General features: G+C 34.8%; 1 protein-coding gene across 1 annotated transcript in view; it reads right to left on the bottom strand.

Annotated features, from left to right (window-relative positions):
- Positions 1-22,721, bottom strand: part of LOC150102901 (E3 SUMO-protein ligase RanBP2-like) — a 673,019-nt gene that overhangs the window by 464,667 nt on the left and 185,631 nt on the right. The window contains exon 13 of the mRNA XM_090397978.1: positions 12,688-12,832. Coding sequence (XP_090254104.1) covers positions 12,688-12,832 — 145 coding nt within the window. The remainder of the gene's footprint in view (positions 1-12,687; positions 12,833-22,721) is intronic.

The following is a 22,721-nucleotide window of genomic DNA, read 5'->3' as shown; positions in this document are numbered from 1 at the left end:
CAACAAAACAACAAATAATCTTCTGAAAAGAGTTCATCATGTACCTCAAGGGCTCACTTTAGTGAGTACGGGCATGGCAAACCCAAGGTACCAGATGCTGGACCATGCCTTACTTCATGTAATATACATCTGTTATATTATTCTGTAGACTGGTCCCTCCCCTTCTTTCTTTGCTTCTTTCTCCTCTCCTTGCTCCAAATCTCTCCACATTTACAGGAAATTTTGCTTCTTTCATTAAAAATTCAGATTTCAAGAATAAAATATCAGAATTATCTTTACAACCTACAGTTCTTTTAATCAGTTTTGATGTAGTCACTCTTCGCACACATACCACTGGACGATACAAAAGAATTACAATAAAATTACTTTCCTCCTAATATTGTAAAATTATTTGAATATGCCATAAATTCAGGTCACGTACAGTTGTCACTGTACAAGCAGATAGAAGGACCTGCAATGAACTCCCCTATTTTCCCTACTCTAGCAAGTTATTTATTTCAAATGATTTGAACAATATATTCAATGTTTTTAACCTGTACCATGTATCTTGTACAGACATGATGTTTTTGCTATGTGGAACTCTTCCTTGTCCAATCTCCATGAATTCTTCAGAAAATTAATTCAGTACACTGAAGAATTAAATTTATACTTGAAGATAACAACTGCCTACCTTTCCTGGACATTCTCATTCTGCATTAACTTAATATGAATCAACAGTTCTCAGCATACAGATAACCAACTTGCAGTGCTTTACATCATCACTCCTTTCAAAAAATATGATGCGATTAAAACTTTAATTCACAGATCTCGTGAGATTTGTTCTACTGATTCTCTTTTAAATAAAATTGTCACTTTTCAGAGCTCCTTTCATTTCTAATGGTTATGATACAATAATCAATAAAATAATAATAATGACCTTCTTACTAATCCTATTGGAGAAGAATTTATAGAATTTTGGTTCCCTGTGTTAAAGGACTATCAGAAAAAAAGTGCAATGCCAGAATGACCTACAAATTTCTTTTTGTCCGGTTCATAAACTAAATTCCTTTCTGGCCTCTTAAAAATACAAATATTCCCCTCTCTCTCTTATCCTGGAGTTTACAAGATTGTGGCATTTACTATAGTTGACAGATTAGTCATTCAGCTCAGATTCATCCAGAAGAACATCAAGAGTATATTTTCCTTCAAGAGCCAGGTAGGTCTGTTTAGCTAGCCATGTCTTGTCAACTATGCATAGAATTCACCGAAATAAAGCTAAGTCCTACACACAAGTCATTTTCTTCTGGAAAGATTATATAAAGTTATGAAGATGACATTCACTATACTAACCTCAACAAAAGCAACTGCCTTAAATTTTTTCAAAATTCAGAAGTCATTCTAAACAACTCTCCTCATTCATGTATTTCATAAAATTATAATTATTTAAAATAATTTCTTTGGATTCTAAAGCCCGTTGGGTAACATTCTTAAAATGTACTTCCCAAACGTGGGACAGTCTCATGCACACAAATTTGTTGAAGTTTGAAAAGTTTTTTTAAAGCTGAGGCAGATTCAATGAATAGTCTTTCATACTTGTATTTGCTGTGGTGTAATAGAGTGGCCTTCTTTCAGCTATCCTGAGGTGGGTGTCCAAAGCATGGTCAGCAAGTCCTGAGTGGCTGTCCTGCCTGTCTGGGTATAGTAGGACAGTTTGCAATTGCAAAGGGACCTGGTTAGTCTAAGACATGTGGCTAATCTTTGGCAGAGCAGATAAAAGATGCCAATTGGTCTGTAACTGGTTGTAAAGTCATATTTCCTAAGGATTTTTGTTAATTTTTCAGATGTGTCTCAGATATATGAAATGGTGATAGATTTTGAGTAAATCTGCTTTGAAAGGGGGAGGGGAGGAGAGGGGGGGATTGCTGTTACATGCTTCTTTTTTTGGGGTGGGGGGGGGGGTATCCATTGTCTAACAAAGTATTAAGGATATGGTCAAGTTCAGTAGTTAGGGCTCTGTTATCCAAACAGATTAATTTTGTCCTGTACAATGTAACAACAGAATAATAATAATAACCAAAGTGGATAAGGAAAATGCCACTGTGGTTTTAAACCAAGCAGATTACTCAGGTAAGCTTGCCTCTTTACTACCAGATCATTCTACCTACTCAACTACTATGATCCCACCAGCACACAAATCAGAACACTCCATAGCTTCCTTAAGAAGGTTATCTCTTGGCCTGCAGAGGTTACAAACAGATTAAAACCTAATACATCTATTTCACCCCCACCCCAGATACATGGACAACCAAAAACCCATAAACAGAATGTGCCACTACATCTAATCGTGTATGGCATTGATTCACACACATACAGATTAGCCAAACGTTTAACCAAAGTGCTCACACAATATACTGGCAACACACTTTAACACCAAAAAACTCAGCCCACTTTCAAGCCAGTATAGAAAAGAGGTTATCAAGTTTGGAACTCAGGAGACCAAATCTGCACACAGTACTCTAGGTGCAGTTGTATCAATGCCTTGTACAGAGGCAAAATGACTTTCATATACTTACATTGCAATTATCCTCCTCCTGAGTCGTATTTGCAATTTTTGTTATGTGACCTTTGAATTTCAACTTTCTGTCCCTGTAACTCCAAGATCTTTGGCTTCATCAGTTATTACTCCAAGCATAATCCCACTAATATAATATGCTGTTGAATATTGTATCACATGTCTCTGAAAAGGGTCATCTCTGATTGCCATGCTTATCTTTGCATCTTCAGCCAACAACTGAAGATTTCCTGTCAGCGCCTTTTCAATATAATTAATGTATAGCTTACACAACAATGGTCCAGGGACTGATCCCTGGGGCACAAATCAACATGAACTTATTTCGGAGGATTGCCACAGCTGTCAAGGGTATTCCTCAACAGCTGTTACAGAAATCATAAATTAATTTCATTAATCATAAGTATACACGTCTGATTTGATAAAATGGTTGCTGAATAACATGCAATGGAATATAAATGTAAAAACTAGACATTATGAACCTAGTCAAGCATGTTTGCAGTTACAGATGAAATGCCTGTATCCACCTAGTCTGAAATCAAAGTCATGTTGGCATAAACACTTTTTGCTTAAAATCAGTAAGGAATCAAAGCATAAAGTATGGCTGATTTCTCCCTATGGAATCATATATGCATACTGTTAGAAAAGGATAACAAAAGAAAAAAACATGTGCCATCACAAATAGCAAACAGTCCTCAATGTAGCCCTTAGGTACAATACTGTTTTAAAGAATATTTGCTACAGAAACCTATCACAAACTATTCCTGTGGTGTTCTTTACATGTTTGATATAGTGAGAGTATTTCTTAAAATATTTTGCAATAAGTGTCCTGGAACATCAAAATAGAAAATGACATCTGAAGCTTAATCAATTGCAAGAATTACATAATCAATTGTTTCAAACAAACGGCTGACTGCAGCACAAAGAAAATAAACCATAACACAGCAAAGGTTTATAAAATGAAACTTACTGCTGATAAATCAATCAAAAAGATGAAAGAAAAGAAAAAAAGCTCCAAATTACATTCACTTCAAAATAGTGTAATAAATAATGTGCAGACAATTAGAACATATAATACTTATCCTCTTCATGCCTTGCGATACATAAGGCTAAGATCTGCTTCTTCCTGGCACCAATTCAGCTTTTCCAACACCAGACATTCTCTACCAAGTTAATTTAGATTTTCCCCTTTTCTCTTCTGGAATCCAAGTCAAAGCTACTTGTGTAATTCCTCTGCTGCCAATTTGCAGTACATGCCCAAACCATTTCCATCTGCATTTTTTAATTTCGCTGGTGATTCTTTTTTGCTCAGTCAGTTTATATAAGTCATTGTTTGTTATACGTTGGAACCAAAATATTTTTCATATTTTACATGGGCATTTTGTGTGTAAACCTATTTAGCTTCCTGTTTTTTGGTCAGTTTCCATGTCTTTGATCCATATAATAATACAGCCTTATTGCTACTGAAGATTTTTATTTTGGTTTTATTACGATAATTAGATGATTTTCATATATTATTAATTTTCTGAAAGCAGTATTTGCTTTTGTTGATCTTTGCGTTATATCCTTGTCAGTTCCACATTCAGTATTTAAATTTGCTCCCAAGTAAGTAAAGTTCTTAATTTTTTCTAATGCATGTTGACTGATTAATTTCTTTGTGGCATTTGCTGTTCAATTTAAGAACCTTTGTTTCAGTCATATTTTAAGATTAATCTTTCTGATGTTTTACTTCAGAAATCAATCAAAAAGAAGAAATATATATATCTACTCTATATATATAAAAAAGATAAGCTGAAATTTGAAACGTTTTTTGTCTAACCAGCCCGGAACTCGGGGTGTTGGCCGCCATATGTGCCAGAGTGTGTCCCCCCCCCCCCCCCAGTGTGTCCAGCAAAACCTGGATAAGATTCAGACCGCTTGTTGAAAGATCATGGATATGAAGTGCAATTTGAGACCATCATGTCCATTAGAAGGTACAATAATCATTCATACTGAAGAGAACAATTACCTCGCATACATAGCTGTGTTCAGTTGCCTACAGCAAGAAACCCAGATTCTTGTCATTTACTCAGTAACAGGAATCTAAGTTATATTAGACTAAATACCTACAAGTCATATTTATTTTTGCTACTTGTTTTATTGTATAATTATAGTGTTTAATGTCAGTGCAAAATAAGAGATCCATGCTTTCATACTTTCTTCACTTAATATTGCATCACTACTACGGAAGATTAATGTCACTATCAATTTTTTACTAATTAAGTTAGTCGCCAATACATTTTTTTCTCCCAGAACTTGATTCAGGATAATTATTTTTGTCAAACAATTATTTTATAAACTCATGAAAATCTAAATCTTAAAATAAATACAGCCTCCATTTGTTCCAAATTAAGTTTTCTTTATTTTTTATTCATAATCTTAGTTCAAAGGTTAGTTCACAAATTGCATGAAGGTTCACACTTTTACAATTTTGCTTTATACAGAATCATACGTAAATCTTGAATCATATTGCATAATATATAATCTTTATAATGTAATATGCAGTTTTTTGAACTTCAACTTTCTTGGTTTCTCCTAATCACTCACTACAAATTGAAATAAACAGCAGCATGAAGTCAACCATACATATTTTCAGTGATTTTAATATAATATGGCAGTTTTGAAGTAGCGACACTTTCCCTAAAGTTTATCATTCGAAACATGAAGAGGTGCATGCGGCAAAATGAAATTTTTATTTTCAAAATTTTCATAATTGTGTTTTACCTTTGATGGCTACCCTCCCCCCAAGACTATCTCTCTCTCTCACACACAAATACTGATAGGTAACATAAGTGCACTTTCTTTTTGTTTGAATCTGTTATTTTCCCAAAGTAATCATACCAGATAACTTTTAATAATCTGATACCAAACTTAAATTGTGATTATGATAAATTAGCAATTTTTGTATATTTTCTCATTTATATTATTTCCTGATAATTAAAAATCATTAAATTAAGTGATATTGAGAAAATTAATGTTTAAAAATAGTGTTATCCTACAAAAGCAATATCAGAATAAAATGTTTCGAATATCTGTAAATCAATCTGAAAAGTTAGAAAAAAAAAAATTCTGTGTGTAATTGGCTATTGTTAGGGACTTTTTAGTGTGTGTCTATTGGATGTGTTCTTTCCTGACTTTCGCTCTAATTTTTGTTAGCTTACAGCGTATTACTTGAGCAGAAATGAAGATTAGCAAGTATATTTAAGACACAATTCATTTCTGCGATGGCAAGTAGTAGCAACAGTACCGTCAGTTGTTTTGAAGTATGGATACTTTCCCGTTTTTTGTGATGATCACCCATCTTCTGCCCAAAGACATGTCTAAACTACATACACAATCGCCGTCTTTGTAGCTAGAAAAATTTCCCTCAACAGCATCAGTAGAGTAAGAGCTATTTGAAAAGTGAAGGCTCCAACTTTTCTGCATCTCCAGAACTTTTTTTTTGACCTTATACAAACAAAATTCATGTATAAGTGCTGCACTGTACCTTATGCCATTCAAATAAATGGCATAAGGATGAATGGCAAATTGAAATGTAAATAGTATATTCCCCAAAAGAAAGCAAAGTATGCAGTAAAACGGTAAAGTATCCAAGCTATGCATCAATTAGCTCTTATTCTACTGATGTTGATGAGGGAAATTTTTCTAGCTCTGAAGATAGCAATATTACATGAAGTTTAGACATGTAATATTTTCTGCACACAGGCATGTCTAAACTAATGCCTGTGTGCAGAAGCTGGGTGATTCACTAAATGTTTCTGGCTTATCTATGAATGGAAACTATGGACAAGCTGGTCCACAGTTTCCATTCAAAACTACTTAAGATTTTGACACAGCAACATTTTAGGTTTCTTCCATATACTTCTAGACGATGATATCCTTTCCTTCATAGTGGAACACTTACCTTTATGCTTGCCAACAACATCAGCAAGTTCAGTACAGTCTGCATTCTCGCAGTACACTTTGGAGCCCAAAAGATATCAACATGCCACTTACATTTATAATGCTCTTGATTGAGCAAGGCATTGTGAAAAAATCCACCCTCAAAATGTATTTCGACATGTATAATCTATAAGAATGGATTCTCAATGTTTTGTGATGTTATGATTGAAAAACAATTCAGTCTCACTGTGAAGAATTTGCATTTTCAGAATAATGAGGAATGTGATCAGGCAACACATCCTTGCCCAGTACTCAACAAAATTTACGATTTTCTGATGAAAATTTGTCTGAAATTTAGATCACTATACATTCCTGAGAGAGACGTGAATATCAATGAAAGACATACCATTCAAAGGCAGATTGAAATGTAAGCAGTATATTCCCCCAAAAGAGAGCAAAGTATGGGGTAAATTTATGCTTTGTGAAGCATAAAGTGGATAATCTAGGGATTTCAAACCTGACAGGGGAAAGCAGACTGTATTTGAACATGATAAATGATCGGATCTTCCTTGTGGATGCTGTAGTAATGGAATTAGCAGATCCCTTGCTTGGGAAAGGTTACTGAGTTACAATGGATAACTACCATATGTGTCCTGAACTTGCTGATTTGCATTTACAGCATCATACAGATTGTTATTGTACCTAAACGCAAAAAAGCGAGACATCCTCCAGAACTGGCATCAGGAAAACTGTTCACCAAGCTTGAAATCCAAACTTAGCAGCAGCAAGGAAAAATCTTTGCACTACGTTGGAAGGACAAGCCCACTGCTGTGTGTGCATATATCGATACTAAGGGTGCAATCAGTAGCTATCAATTTACTCTAATGAGGAAGCAGTGTAAAAAATATTACAAAAAAAGTGTTTGGGCAGCACATATTGGATTTTATTATTTAGAACATTTTCCTACTGTACAAGAAAAGATATGTCTACCATAACATATCTAGATTACAGAGTAGAAATCGCCAAAGCACTTCATCAACTGTTTGCCGATGATACTGAGTTAGGTAGAATTATCAGGAGTATTGATTTTAATGCTCTACAGGAAGAACTGAACAGACTTTTAACTTGGACAGATGAATGTGGTTATAGTTTGAATATTAATAAATGCAAGGTGTTACACTTTGGGGTGGTGGTGGTTTTTCCCTTTCAATCGTTTCTGACCATGGGTTACTTTTGTACATAATTCCCACAAAGTGTTCATCGTGAGATTTTTATGGAGTATTTCACTATTACTTGACCCAATCCCCACAATTTTATCCATGCTCGGGACTGGCATATGGCTTGCAGTATTCATGAGTGTTCATGGGGCCGGCTTGCCTGTTCTGGGGAACAAAAAACACCAGTTTCCAGGTGAAAAAACCCCCTACCTCCATATGAGACTGGCTAACTCACCTTTCATTGAAAGAGACCAGATAAAGGTTCCTCACATCGCTGACAAGAATCGAATCCAAGTCTTTCTGACCAAAGGACTTGGTTTATACTGACTGAGCTACAGAGGCTCTACACTTTGGAGTACAGATATAAGACTACATACTGTATTGGTAAAGAGCTGAATTGCAAGAAATGGATGAGATTTGGGATCTCGGAGTGATGGTACACAGAAGATTATAGTTCTGAGGGCACATTGCAAGTTTGCAAAGACTACATGTTGTATTACTGCTATGATAAAAAAAGTACACATGTAGAGATAAGGAGGTGGTAATGCCTCTATATAAGGCACTGGTCTGACCATACATGGACTATTATGCTCGGATTTGGTCACCTGGTTTTCATTGATGTGGAAACACTAGAGAAAGAGTCCAAAAATAAATGACCAAAGTATCAGGATTCTGGAGTGTTAGTTATGGCGAGTATTTGGGAAAATGTGAATTACAAAGTTTCGTGGACAGGAAGAAAAGAAGAGATATGATAGAGACCTTCAAGTTAGTCGAGGGATTTTAGCAGATTAATACAGAAGGAATTATACAAAGAGGGGATGAACAAAATGTTAAGATGGATGTTAATATGGGAAGAACAAAAGACCATCCCTAAAAGTTGTAATGAAAGAAAGATATGAGGAATGGATTTGTGGAGAGTTGTGGGTGAGTAGAATGCTGGAGTGTAACTTCAAAGTTCATTATGATAGATATGTTGCTGGTTGAGTGGGTCTCCCTCAATGAGTTTATTGACTCCATTCAAATAACATTACTGAAATAATAATAATAATAGCAGTGTATATTGATGATGTAAATGTCAACTTTGAAAAAACCAAAACAATGATATTTGGAACAGGAGTTACTGAACAGAGTTACGATAGACAGATTTCAACTGGAGAATGTGGAAAACTTCACATATCTTGGATGCCACATGACGAATGACTTGGACCCCAAAAAAGAAAGAAAAATTTGAAATAGCCAGAGCAACAACTATCTTAAAAGCCATGGACAAAATATGGAAGAGCCGAGCTCTAAAGATGCAAACTAAACTGCGCATTGTAGAAACCTGTATCTTCAGCAGCATGGTCTATGGATGCGAGGCCTGGGTATTCCTGAGAGAATCTGAAAGGAGGATATTGGCATTTGAGAGGAAGTGCTATAGAAAGATCTTGAGAATAAGCTGGATACAGAAAGTGAATAATAAGGAAATCTACAGACAAATACAACCAAAAGAAAACCTGATCCAGAAAACTACATCTATTTGGCCATATATGTAGAATGAATGATGAGAGAAAACTAAAAATGTTGCTGTTTGGAATATTGAAGGAAAGAACAAAAGAGGAAGACCAAACAGAGAATGGGGCAATGACATCGTCAAATGGTGCGGAAACTCTACACAAACTGAGTCATCTTGCACAAAATAGAATGCAATGGAAGAATCATATCAAGATGGCAGCAGACACCTACGGGCATTGGACCCATGGTTGTTGTTGATGATATTGATGATATCAAGACTATGTTGTCTACATAATCTAAATCTTCCAACTGTGACAAAGAATTCCACAGGATGTAATTTATACCATGATTAAAATAAAGAGTATCCTTATCTTTGGCAATATCGGTTAAACCTAAAGTCAAAATAGTTAAGGTCAGTTCTGTATTCCATACAGAAAATGCTATTATTTTAATTAATCCATTAATTTTATTAGATAAAATACCCGAGTTTCCAAGAGAAAAAACTGCTTCTCTGTATAACAGTAACTCACCTTCTGCTGAAAAGCCCTTATAATCCATCTCAAATAATATATAAAGTTGTGAAGCAGAAACAAGCAGTTAAAATCATGATTAACATTTCAAGCTATCAAAGAAATGCATCAAGTACTTTGACAATTTACAAAAATGGTATACATAGAATTCAACTACTATGTTTGTGTTTGCAGATTTCAAGAGGCTAGCAAAATGATACAATGTCCAATCCAATGTAATAAAAAGGGTCTAAGACCTACATATTCATGAATTAATCTATTAGAAAAGTTACAAAGCACATTTGGCATCAATCTATATTCAACCTCTGGTCTACGTTCATTCGATGTATAACAGTTATTAATTTAGAAATCTTTCTGCTAATACCTTTTTTTCTATTTGTATTTAACATGAAGATGTATATGACAAGATATATGGAACTAATAATTAAATCGCTTTCTTTCTATTAAGTTGTTTAGGGTGCTCACCAGACAAAGTATAGACATTTCAAGTTATAGAAACCTGAACTCATTAATCCATAAACAAAAAAACGGAAAAATCTGGTCAGCACAACATGGTTTGAGGGATTGTTTAAAGAGTACTTAAGTGCTATTACACTGAACTAATTTAGACTAGAATGACCATCTTTACATTATAGTGGAAGAGAAGGGCATAGCATGGAGATCCTATGATTAGAAAAAGGGACACGAGTGTGACTGCAATATATTTCTGGATCTGAAATGCAAGTTGCTGTAAAAACAGACAAGCGAGGATGACTGACTCTGAGGAAACGTTTAAGTCACATATCTGGTATGTTTTGCTTATTTGGGTTGGCTTGAAACGATTAAGCATAATGTAGGAGAAAGAGCAGAATATATTAAGAGCATTTTATAGTGGGAGAAACAAGATATAAAATGTGTGGGAGGAGGACAGAATAGATTGTGGCTGTTTGGAATTATGGCTGAAGAATCTAAGGCTATAGGCTTGACTATAAATTGTTTGTGTTCTTATGGCATCCACCCACCACCACCATACCCAACTTGTCTATAATTGAAAAATTCATAAAAGGACCTTCCTATCCAAGATGGGATTCGAATCCTGACCAAAGGGAATCACTGATAGCCAGTAAAAGAGAGGGGGGGGGGGGGGGGCAGAGAGAGAGAGAAGGATGTATGGGTTTATAAATTAAAGATACCAAGAAATTATATACTTGGTTTAATCCTTTACCCAAGTGTAAGCATACAAAGTTTGCGCCTGAAGTATTTTCACGACTGGGGTGACTCGTATATAGAAGCTCATGACTCCACATCACTTGCCTTAGTATGACATGGTAATGCAAAGCACATATCCTTGCAGACATGTATAATGCTATGCATTGTGGGAAGGGTCACTACCCAGACTGGTTTCCCTGTATTAAGTGAGATCCCCCAACAATGAGTGACCGAAAGGATCAAAAACTCAACATTGTTCCCCTCAGTAACAGGCTCGCCCTGTCACTGAGAAGAACTCTCAGCGTTTGGCTCTACCCCACCACTGAGCAGAACTACTCATATTTCATCTGAGGGGTAACAGTAACAGCCAAGCCTCAGAACGTCATTGGCTACAGCATTGCTATCCATCACCCAAGCTTCCAACCGATTTCAACCTTTGAGTTCTCATCAGTGGGAGCCAGACCCTGAAGTAATACTAAGGTTGAAGTAATGCAGAAGTCATATTTTCACATATGAGTAGCCAAAAGGTGTCACACCTTATTATTAAGATACTCTAGATTAGAGAAAGTTGTTGGAAGCTTTTCCACTCGGTTATACTATAAATTAAAGATACCAAGAAATTATATACTTGGTTTAATCCTTTACCCAAGTGTAAGCAAACAACATTTGTGCATGAAATATTTTCAGGACTGGGGCTATAAATATAGAAGCTAATGACTCCACATCGCTTGCCATAGTATTCCATAATGCAAAGCACATATCCTTGCGAACATGTATAATGCTATGCATTATGGGAAGAGGGAACTTCATGGGAGACCTCGATGAAGGTCGAAACCGGTCTCGGTAGTGACCCTTCCCATAATGCATAGCATTATACACATGCCCTCAAGGATATGTGCTTTGCATTATGGGATACCTAAGGCAAGTGATGTGGAGTCATTAGCTTCTATATATACAAGTTACCCCAGTCCTGAAATACTTAAGGCAAACTATTTGCTTACACTTGGGTAAAGGATTAAACCAAGTATATAATTTCTTGGTAGCTTTAAATTTTTGGTATAACCAAGTGGAAAAACTTCCAACATGAATGTATGGGATTCAAAGCTGCTCCAGTACATTACTTTGGCCAAGTGAACAAAAATAAGCAAAACAGAATAAAGAGGATTATGAGTATCCAGGTGGAATATTGCAAAAAAATAAGATTAAACTGAATACAGGCTGAACATGTGCAAAATTGGGCTGAGCAAATCAGACTAATTAATTTAAGACTACATGTGACACATTAAAATGCAAAAGATCTCATGTACCATACCTACTTTAAAGGAGGAGATAATATCATCCTAACATAATTATTATTATATGGGTAATTTCAACAATAATATGTTGCCTAACTTAGCAACATATTAACACCCCAACCGGGAACAAAGTCTATAGATGTCCATAGCAAAATCTGGCAATGGTTCTGTAATACCTATTGAATAACATGGATAAGTAGTACAATTTGGTATCACTATTTCATCCACCACGAATGGTAGAGAGGTTAATAATGCAAGCTCGGCAGAAAACCAAGAAAAGATAGACAAGTTGAATGAACAGAGGATTAATATGCACAGACAAACTGAATTGCAAAGCACACGAATAATATGCTCACAACAGTGCAGAGTAGCTAACATTTCTTAATATTCATTTCAAAATACATTCTATTTGAAGAAAGTGGCTGTGAAAACACCTAAAATTTTATTGTTTGTTTAATCACTCATTTTAATTAATATAAAATTAAATTAAATACCTTCATCATATTCTCGCAAAGCATTCAATGTTGGAAACTCCAAACTGCTTTCTAAATATGCTCGATCTTGGAGGAAATTTGAAGTGCCCCTTGAATGTTTTTGGTTAATACTACTGAAGAGTTTCTGATATATCCTCTCTTGCACCTGTTTAAAATTTAAAATTAATAGAGCAAATTGAAAAGTGTTCATACCACTTTGGAATTAAAGAAAAATGCAACTACAGTTGACCCTTGAAATGTACTGGTCCACTTATAACCAGTTTTTTTTTTTTTTTAAATAAATATATTAGAAATTTTTTTGGAGATTTCCGACAATTTGAAAAACTCACAGGTGAACTGCATAACTTAGAAATATCATAAAAATTAGGAAAACATTCTGTATGTCATCGATGCATAAAATATATATAGATATAGTCTATTTGATCATTTACTACCATAAAGTAAGCACAGATCTATTGAAAAAGTTAATTTTCAAAACTCATGCACACAAATGCTTACAGACCATACATGACCATTTGCAGTTGAGAGAAATGTAAACAAACATAAAGATGCAGTATTAAATCATAACTGCATAAATTAACTGTTACTAATTAGTTATTTAGCATAAAAAATATTTTCTAATGATTCATTCATTCATGCATTAGTGTATAGGCCAGGCTACCGCAAAGCAATCATATTGCTGCTGCTTTGTTATCAATGCATGAATCATTATACGTGTAAATAAATATGAATAATTTATTTTTCACATTATCTTTTCATTTTAGATATCTAGTGTTGTAATACACATAACATCTACAGTGTTTTGTACCATGTAAGATAATATTGATATAGGTACTGACAGACAGATTCATCTTGTAAACAGACGTAAACTTACGGTATTGATAAATTCAATACAATACTGTAAATGTATTTTCACTTCTTTATGATTTTCTTTAATAACATTTTCTTTTCTCTAGCTTACTTTATTGTAAGAATATAGTGTATAATACATAAATATCACACAAAATGTGTTATCTGTTTATGTGTTATTAGTAAGGCTTCTAAGTCAACAGTAAGCTATTAGTACTTTAAGTTTTTGGACAGTCAAAAGTTATACACGGATTTTCGAAAACAATATGGCGGTCAGCACCCTTAACCCCGCATTGTTGAAGGGTCAACTGTAATTTCCAAATGGTTTCTTTAAGTATGTGTATGATAAATGAAAAATCTAATATAGAACAATAATAATAAAGCATTTAAATAATTCAAGCAACAGTCTTTGTAAAAATAAAGTGTCACTTTTTTCACTATAAATTCAAGTTTTACAAAAGAATGCTGGTTATTTTAATTGCAATTATTTACTGAAAATGCATATTTGCAATTATTTAAACCCCCACCCCACTGCCACAAATAACACTGCTCAATTTCCAATACTGGAATGTTTCCACATCATAACTTCAAATGCCTTCCATTATTCAAGAAGGGTATTTTCATATATAAAATAAACTTGCTGAAGCCTTTTATTCCCCTATGGCAAGGGGGGGGGGGGTATTTTAACTCTAGCTAATTTTGGGGAGGAGGGAGCAGTTCAATCTCCACTGGTTACTAATTATAACCAGCATCCAATGAAGAGATGGCTGACAAGTGCCTCGTGGTCCCCGACACAATATATATATATATATGATCTGAAATGGTGTGGTTTCTATGGTTGATTTTCTTAAGTAGGTCATTTTCATATTTAAGAAATTAATTTACATGGAATCAGTCAAAACACTAACAGTATACAGTGCAGTATTCAAAGTTGTTTTATCTTATGAATCTGAGTTTGATTAATGATATGAGAGTTCTCAGTAAAATATGTTCTCAGTGAATGGATGGCAGAATCATTAAAATGGAGACACTAGAAAGAAAACTGAAACTGTTGGCTACAATACTAATATAAGAAGGTATGATGACTTAAACAGAATTGGAGAGGAAAGGTTAGCAATATAAAGAGGAATTTGGTAACAGAATGGCAAGAAAAGACCCAAAGAATGACCAATATCTATGGAATGATTCATTTAAGTGTCTTAGAAATCTGTTAATAGGAATATAGTAATAATGCAAATTTAATCAGATAGTACTATCATGTGCATGGTATCCTGTACCCACCGGGAATTTCATGATAACAGTATAGGTGATTCCTGCTTTTCTCAATTCCTATCGCCTGAATAAATAATTTAATAATTTTTATTTATAAAGATCTGATTTGTTGTCTCAATCTCAACAACACTGTGCGAATACAACTAGTACTGACTACATGGCTTCCTTATTTGTCCACTGATGAGTCACATGATGATGGCACTTTTCAATTCAGTTGAGATTTTTCTAGCTGATTCACCAGCCCAAACAATACATTCATTAAGAAACTTGGCCAGTTATTTCTTTTTCTTAGAAAATTTGTTAAGGACATATTGCAACTAATTACATTCATCCAGGCTAACCACCAGCTAAGTTATAAATTTCTTTTTAACATGAAAATGATATGATATCCTAACAATTTCATAACAGTGAGATATAATTTTAATTGCTGAGGTGTGTATCTTTAAAATATGGCAACAAAAATTAATGCACTATATTTTAATTTTCAAAGCTTCTTATGGTCATACATCCCTTGCTACTAAAGCAAACTTGACCAAATCTCCATTGCGATCAACTGCCATAAACATATCATAGCTTGGTTAACAGTAGTGGAAACACTTCCTTTTAAACAGGCTTTATTCACTTACTCAAATGAAAGAAAACAGACCACTTCGACAATGCTAACTGAAATGGTTGTTCTGCTTTGTGCTGTTTTTCAGTGTTGCACTATTTGTATCACTTAAAATGATCACTAGTTACCTACAAAAGTGATTTGTCATTTTTAAAACTACATAACCAATTTTAAACTCTCAAATCAATTAGTTATTATACATGGAAACATTAGGTATATGGTTGCTTATTTTTTATTATAAATTCTTTAAAACAGCACACTAAGAATAACAGAGGCAATCAATGATGAAGATTTCATTTCTTACTTTTTATCTACATTAGATTTCCTCAAGTCAAAATTTTCTGAATAAGATGTATGAAACTAGAATTGGAATAATTTAAAGGACTGGAATACCTAAAGGAAATCAGAAGAACATATAAAAAAGATCTGCTAATAATTAGGGGTGATTTTAATGCCAAAGTTGGACAATATTTGGACGACATGCATGATGTTGTAATGGGTAACACAAGAAACGAGAGGAGAGTATATGCTTGATTTACATAGAGAAAATAATCTCAAGAACACCTCTTACCATGAAAGATTCACAAGACAAGGTAACTGGAAATATTAAAGAAATGGAACACATTAGGTACAATTACTTTTCTATTCTCGTAGATAGGCTTATACGTTGGTTATGCATTTCTAAATAACTTAGGGAATTGAAACAACGTAGATCCGAATATAAATTAAATAATACTTTAATAGATATTTCCGATATTTCGGCAATGTCTCATTGCCATTTTCTAAAGGAACTTACAAAAGGCAGGAGCACAACAGGCTCTAACAATATAGTAACTGGAAATGAAGATATGAAGCTATCTTTCTCCTAGAAGTCCTGATGGTGCCCTCTGGTGGGCTAAGTAGGCATTCTTGGCCGTTGGGCTGAAGGTCTGCTGATGTATGCCTCCCAAATTTGGGGCAGTCGCATACAACCAAATTTGTTGAGGTTTGGAGAGTTTCTTAGGGCAGAGGCTGATTCCATAAATAATCTTTCGAATTTATATTTGCTCCGGTGTATTATTTTTGCTTTCTTCCACCGTATTCTGTGGCGAGTATCCAGAGCATGGTCTGCAAGACCAGAATGGCTATATTTGTAAAACCAGATGTAGTCCTTGTGTTCAGAAATTCTGATATTCGCTGTCCTGCCTGTTTGGCCAAAGTACGACAGTTTACAACTGCAAGGGACCTGGTATACACCAGGTAGGTCTAGGGGAAGTGGTTGGTCTTTGGTAGAGCGGATAAGGGATGCCAATTTTCTGTAAGGCCTGTAACAGGAGGTGAGGTCATGTTTTTTTAGAATTTTGGTAATTTTTTCTGAGGTGCCTCGGATGTAGGGAATGATGATGGATTTAGAGTAATCTTTTTTGTGGAGGGGGGCTGTGGTTTGTAGGTTTTAATATTTTTTGGATTTGGGGGGGGGGGGGGTAGCCATTGGCTGAGAAAGTGTTTAGGATGTGATTTAGTTCAGTGTTAAGGGCTATGTCGTTAGAACAGATTAGTTTAGCCCTGTTGTATAGTGTTTTTACCACTCCATATTGTTGGGAGGGGGGGGGGGGGTGAGATTGTTGGTGGATGTATCTGCCTGTATGGGTGGGTTTTCTGTAAACTGAGAAAACCAAAGTTCCATCAGGCTGGCGGGTGACTAGTGTGTCTAGGAAGGGGAGGCAGTTGTTCTCCTCTTTTTCCAGGGTGAACTTGATTCTGGCGTGTTGGTTGTTTAAGTGTGTGAGGAAGTCTAGGAAGTCTACTCTAAATCCATCACCATTCCCTATATCCGAGGCACCTCGGAAAAAATTACTAAAATTTTAAAAAAACATGACCTCACCTCCTGTTACAGGCCTTACAGAAAATTGGCATCCCTTATCTGCTCTACCAAAGACCAATTACTTTTCTAATATCTTTAAAGATAAAAGATTTCACCCACATATACCGACCAGTGAGAAAGATACAGCACCCGTAATCCTAGAGGAAGAAGAAATTCTTTCACTTAATGTACGTAAAACATTGAAACTGAGACTGATGAAAACCTAGAACTGATGAAATACCAACAGAGCTCTATTAACAATGGTGCAAGTGATCTAATTAAGTAACTAACCACTTTTTAATAACATGCTTTTCACTGGGACTCTCCCAAATTATTGGAAAATAGGCAAAATCTTGCCTATACATAAAAAATGGTTAGTTGCTTAATTAGCTTTAATTATGTATTATTTTCATCCTTTAGAAAAAACAGGTCAACAATTAAACATATCTTTACTCTTCATAGTCTGGCGGAAATTTCATGGGAAAAGGGAAGAGACCTTTATTCATGTTTTATGAATTTTAAACAAACATTTGATTATGTCAACAGAAGAAAACTTGTTCAAATATTAACAAATAAAAATTTCAACTATTTTAATATATAAAATTTCTACTATTACAATTCAAGTGCAGTAGTTCAACTAAAAAAAAAACTTGAAATCAAAGGAGAAGTTATGCAAGGATGCTCACTCTCCTCATGCCTTTTAAACATTTTCATTCAAGAACTCATTAAAAAAGCACTGCCCTCAACAAAAAGGAATAAAAGTCAATGGAAGACCAATCACACACATAATATATGCAGATGTAACAATTATAATAAATAACAAATCAAAGCTCCAATACCGGCTTGCCAAATTACAAGCAACCTGCAGAAATTATATGATTATAAATTCAAGTAAAAAAAAAGAAGATAATGAACACATCCAAAAGATATACAGATAAACAGCCACTGGAAGCCAATTAGAAATAGCTTGCACTAGACGAAGGGCAACAATCTCTTAATCAGGAAACCAAAGAACAAGGTAGTAGTTTTAATTACTTAGGAGAATATTAATAAAACTGGAAAACAAAATTCCTACAACTCTAAAAATAACATTATATGAAAGCGTAATACTACCACCAGCTCTCTCTACAGGGCAGAAACCTTAAAAAAGATGAAGTTAGGAAATTATTGGTATTTGAAATTTTCGAAATCATTCAAGAAATTCAACAAAACTCATTTGATTGGACTTAAGACTGATGCTCAAGTGCTGCAAGATTTGAGTATCCCTGACTCAACATTTCTTAATACAGTTGAAATACATCAACTCCGTTGGTTTGGTCCCATTGTGCGAATGGAACTGGAGAGACTTTCCCACCCGGTATTTGAGGTCACAATGGAGGGTACATGACCTAGGGAAAGACCAGGATTAACATGGCACAAAGACCTTAGAACTGCATTGGACATTCAAAGCTGCTGGCATATGAAAGAGCTTGCTTTTAACAGAGGAATGGTGGAAGGATCTTATCCATGTGGGACTCAATCCATCTAAAGAATGGAAGAGAAGAAGAAAGGATTTTAACTGTATTTTCATTGAGCTTATTTAAATGCTTAGATAATGCTGGACACTATAAATCCTCCTGAAAGGTAACAACCTATTTATGATCCTTGTATTAAAAATAAAATAAATAAAAATAACATTTATACAAGAGCATATTGTGTGCTCCTGTTTCCCTCCTCTGCAACAACAGTTCAATAACATCACATGATTTCCAGATTTCACTGCCAGCATCCTTTACTCTCTCGTGCTATATTCAATTTAATGACAGAGAATTTTCTTGGAAAATACAAGTTTTGAGTAGTGATATTGTACACATATGCTCAAAATCATGACTCTTTCACAGTGGCATGCTCAGGGCAGCTGTCGTTTAAATTTCAGATAATCTAGTACTGAGAACAGCAGGGAAATATTTGCGAAAGCAAATTGTACTATGATATACTAGAAGAAGGGTGGCTTAAAAAACATACACTTTTTTGATTACCTTGGTTACTGACAAATTCTCTAATGACAACCAGATCCAATATTTTCAAACCATGAGTACCTTCATCACATACATTTTAGATAATTCTCTCTCAGCAGCTGCATAAATTATATTTCTTCTTGTCCCACATGTACCTTTTTCTTATTTAAGTCTATGCTCAAAATCCCCCTGGTAATTACTTGTCCAGTACTCAATGAGCTAATGTGCTGATGCATATCATCTGAATCATTTTCTTCACCTCTTGGCTTATAGCAGCGACCAATTATAAATTTTATCCTACTGACTTTTATCTCAACAAATAGCTACAAGTGCACTTTTCTCAGCTCTACCATCCTGCTAAACTACTTTTTCTAGTTGCAGTTGTTTTGCAATGATTAGAAATACAGCAATCCCTCGATTAATGCGCCCCCCGATTAGTGCGTCATTTTTTTCGACCCACAAAGTCGATTAGTGCACCTCTAAAATTCGATTAGTGCACCTATATACATCTTAAAAATAAATGTTACAGATTTTTAAAATTTTCAATCTATACATTTTTTATGGCTAACTATTTAAAAAATCACTCACCAGGATGAAATAATTTAGTTACCGATTTGAAACATTTTACAAATGTTATTTTTTAATGGCATACTACTCTATTTTCAAGTACACTATGTTCTAAATTTACTGCCAAAATTTATGTCGTCTGCTTTACATAGCATTTTGCTGTTCATATCATGTGCAAATGTTTTCCTTACTTTTTTATTTTAAATAATTTTTCCTAACCTTTAATCATGAGTAAAAGAATTAGTAAGTAAAAAATAGAAGTGTGAAAATGATTCGAAAAGTAATCTCATTGAAAGAAAAACTTGAAATAATAAAGAAAAATGAACAAGGTGAGTCCAGTGCAGAGATAGGACAAGAACACAAAAATGGTGAATCAACTGCTGAATACAAAGAGAAAGGTAAGGCTGCTTCAAGTTCATCATTTATGCACTCGAAATTAAAGTATTATAATAATTGAATTAGAGAGATATCTTTTTACATGGATCCAAGATTCTAAGCAGCAATGCTTAGAAACTGACCCTGATGAAAATAGAACCAGTAAATTTGCAGAAGAGACAATAGTGCCATACCATCACAGTTGTAGGAAAAAAAGAAACAGAATGCCTGCCAAACTATGTTAGCTCAATTCTTTGTTAAGAAGCAGAATGATAAATTTATATTCTGAATATGTTTTATTGTCTTTCAGCTTCATGGTTTTCCTTTAACTAGGCCCTGAGACATACCCTAATTCTTTTATAAAAAAAATTAAGGGTCAAAAAAGAAATCTGAAGAACGAATTATACATTTTCCCATAGGTTATATTCGATTAGCGCATTTTCGATTAATGCGCCTGTTTTAAAGAACACATTAGGCACACTAATCAAGGGATTGCTGTACTCATTCCCAGTCCTGTTTTATTCTCTCTGAAAATACAATACCCTTTAAATTCAACCCAAACTCACAAAATGCTTATAATTTTAGATAAAGTTAACCTAACCAAAAGCTGCTCACTCTTGTAACCTCATATTTCTGGAAAAAGTGATATGTTACTTCAGGAAAAAATCATATTGCAATGTATTAATATGCATGCAGTGCAGTATCACCTTAAACCTTTTAATAAGGGTCACATTCAGATTGGAGACCTGAGATACAGCATTCAGCAATCTATGTTCTTTCATATTCTTACCCTCACTGACCTAAGAAAATCCTGAACACTTTTTTTTGTTTAACATGACTCCCATCCATGTATGGTTGTACATTAGAACCAAGTGGTTGAAGAGAATTTACTTTTATTTCTCATTTTCTACATACACTTGAAACCCTGATCTGAAGACCAAACGTGGAGCATTCTCAAGCCAATTCATGCTTCCAATAAGCAGAGTGATGGTCTCATACTGAATGATAACATTCTTCTCCTCCCTAAAGATATTCACCATGAATGTCCATGATGGTATTTGAACCCAAGCTTGTTGGACTGAATGCTAACCAGGCAGCCAACCAACCAGGCTAGCTTACATAATGATATATCATGCAGACTGGAACAATGGAACAGCAAAAAGTCAAGTACTAAATAATATCTAAACAAAAATTAAGACAGGCACTATCAATATTATAATTATTAGAAACGTATCTAGCAGAGGATGAGAAAATACCAAGTTGAGCAAAGCTGTGTTGCTCAAACTAAGAAACGAACTGAGATTCTACTGGTACCCCAAGAGTACGTTTGGGGCCATTGTTGTTTAATTTGTATGTAAATGATGCAAAGTTAGGGAGAGTTATGAAAAGTAGAGAAGTTGTAGTTTTGCAAGATAACCTAAACAGACTTCCTGAATGGGAGAATGTATGTGGATATCAGTTTAATGTAGCAAAGTGTAAGGTTTTAAAATTTGGGAAGCAAAGATGAGATGCAGAGTATAGGATTGATGGAGATATTTTAGAGGAGGGGAGAAGATGAAAGATTTGGGGGTTATGGTGGATAGGTACTTGCAATTTCATGGACATTTTGCTATAATTGCGAGGATGACAAAGCAGATTATGGGAATGATTGAAAATATATTGACAAATGATCTGTCAGCTTTATGGCAGTTCTATAAAAAATGGAGATTAACACCAAATTCTGGTAAAACCGAATGTTCTTGCCTTCACCTGAACAATAGTCTTGTAAATCAAAAACCAGAGATATATGCTGATGGAACATTAATTTCGTTTAATCCAACACCTAAATATCTGGGAATAACTCTGGATAGAACTCTGACATATAAACAGCATATGATTAATATCGCTGCTAAAGTTAGCACCAGAAATAACATAGTTCAGAAGCTTTGTGGTACTATATGGGGCTCAAGTGCCACATCTCTGCAGTGCACTGCTATGGGTCTAGTTTACAGTGCAGCAGAGTATGGTGCTCCTGTCTGGCTCAATAGTTACCATGTCAATAAACTAGATACTCAACTTAACTCCACTCTGCGTTTAATAACCGGTTGCATTAAGAGTACACCCTTACAATGCCTCCCCACTTTGAGCCATATTGCTCCTCCAGAATTGCGACGACAGGAAGCCTTGCTTCGTCAATATAAAAGAATTTTAAATAACCAAAATCTCCCAATACATGAATTTATTCCAGATGCTTTATCTAATAGACTAAAATCCAGACGACCTACCATAAAAACCACCATAATCTTCTTACCCAGAATGACAGTATGGTGAGTTGGTGAGATGTACTGTGGTCCCAAGCAGTATCACCTGAAGTTCGCAATCACATAAACATCTTCCAAAAACCATCTGAATTTAACCTGCCCAGGAATATATGGACGACAGCTAACAGGATTCGTACAGGCCATGGTGTATGTGGAGAATTACTTTCAAAGTGGGGTAAGATACGAAATCCCCACTGTCCCTTTGGAGCCGAGAGACCCAA

The sequence above is a fragment of the Typopeltis vanoorti genome, chromosome 9, assembly GCF_054136105.1.
Source record: "Typopeltis vanoorti isolate ZY-2024b chromosome 9, IOZ_Tvanoo_1.0, whole genome shotgun sequence".
Classification (NCBI taxonomy): domain Eukaryota; kingdom Metazoa; phylum Arthropoda; class Arachnida; order Uropygi; family Thelyphonidae; genus Typopeltis; species Typopeltis vanoorti.
This window is presented reverse-complemented; position numbering and strand designations above follow the sequence as displayed.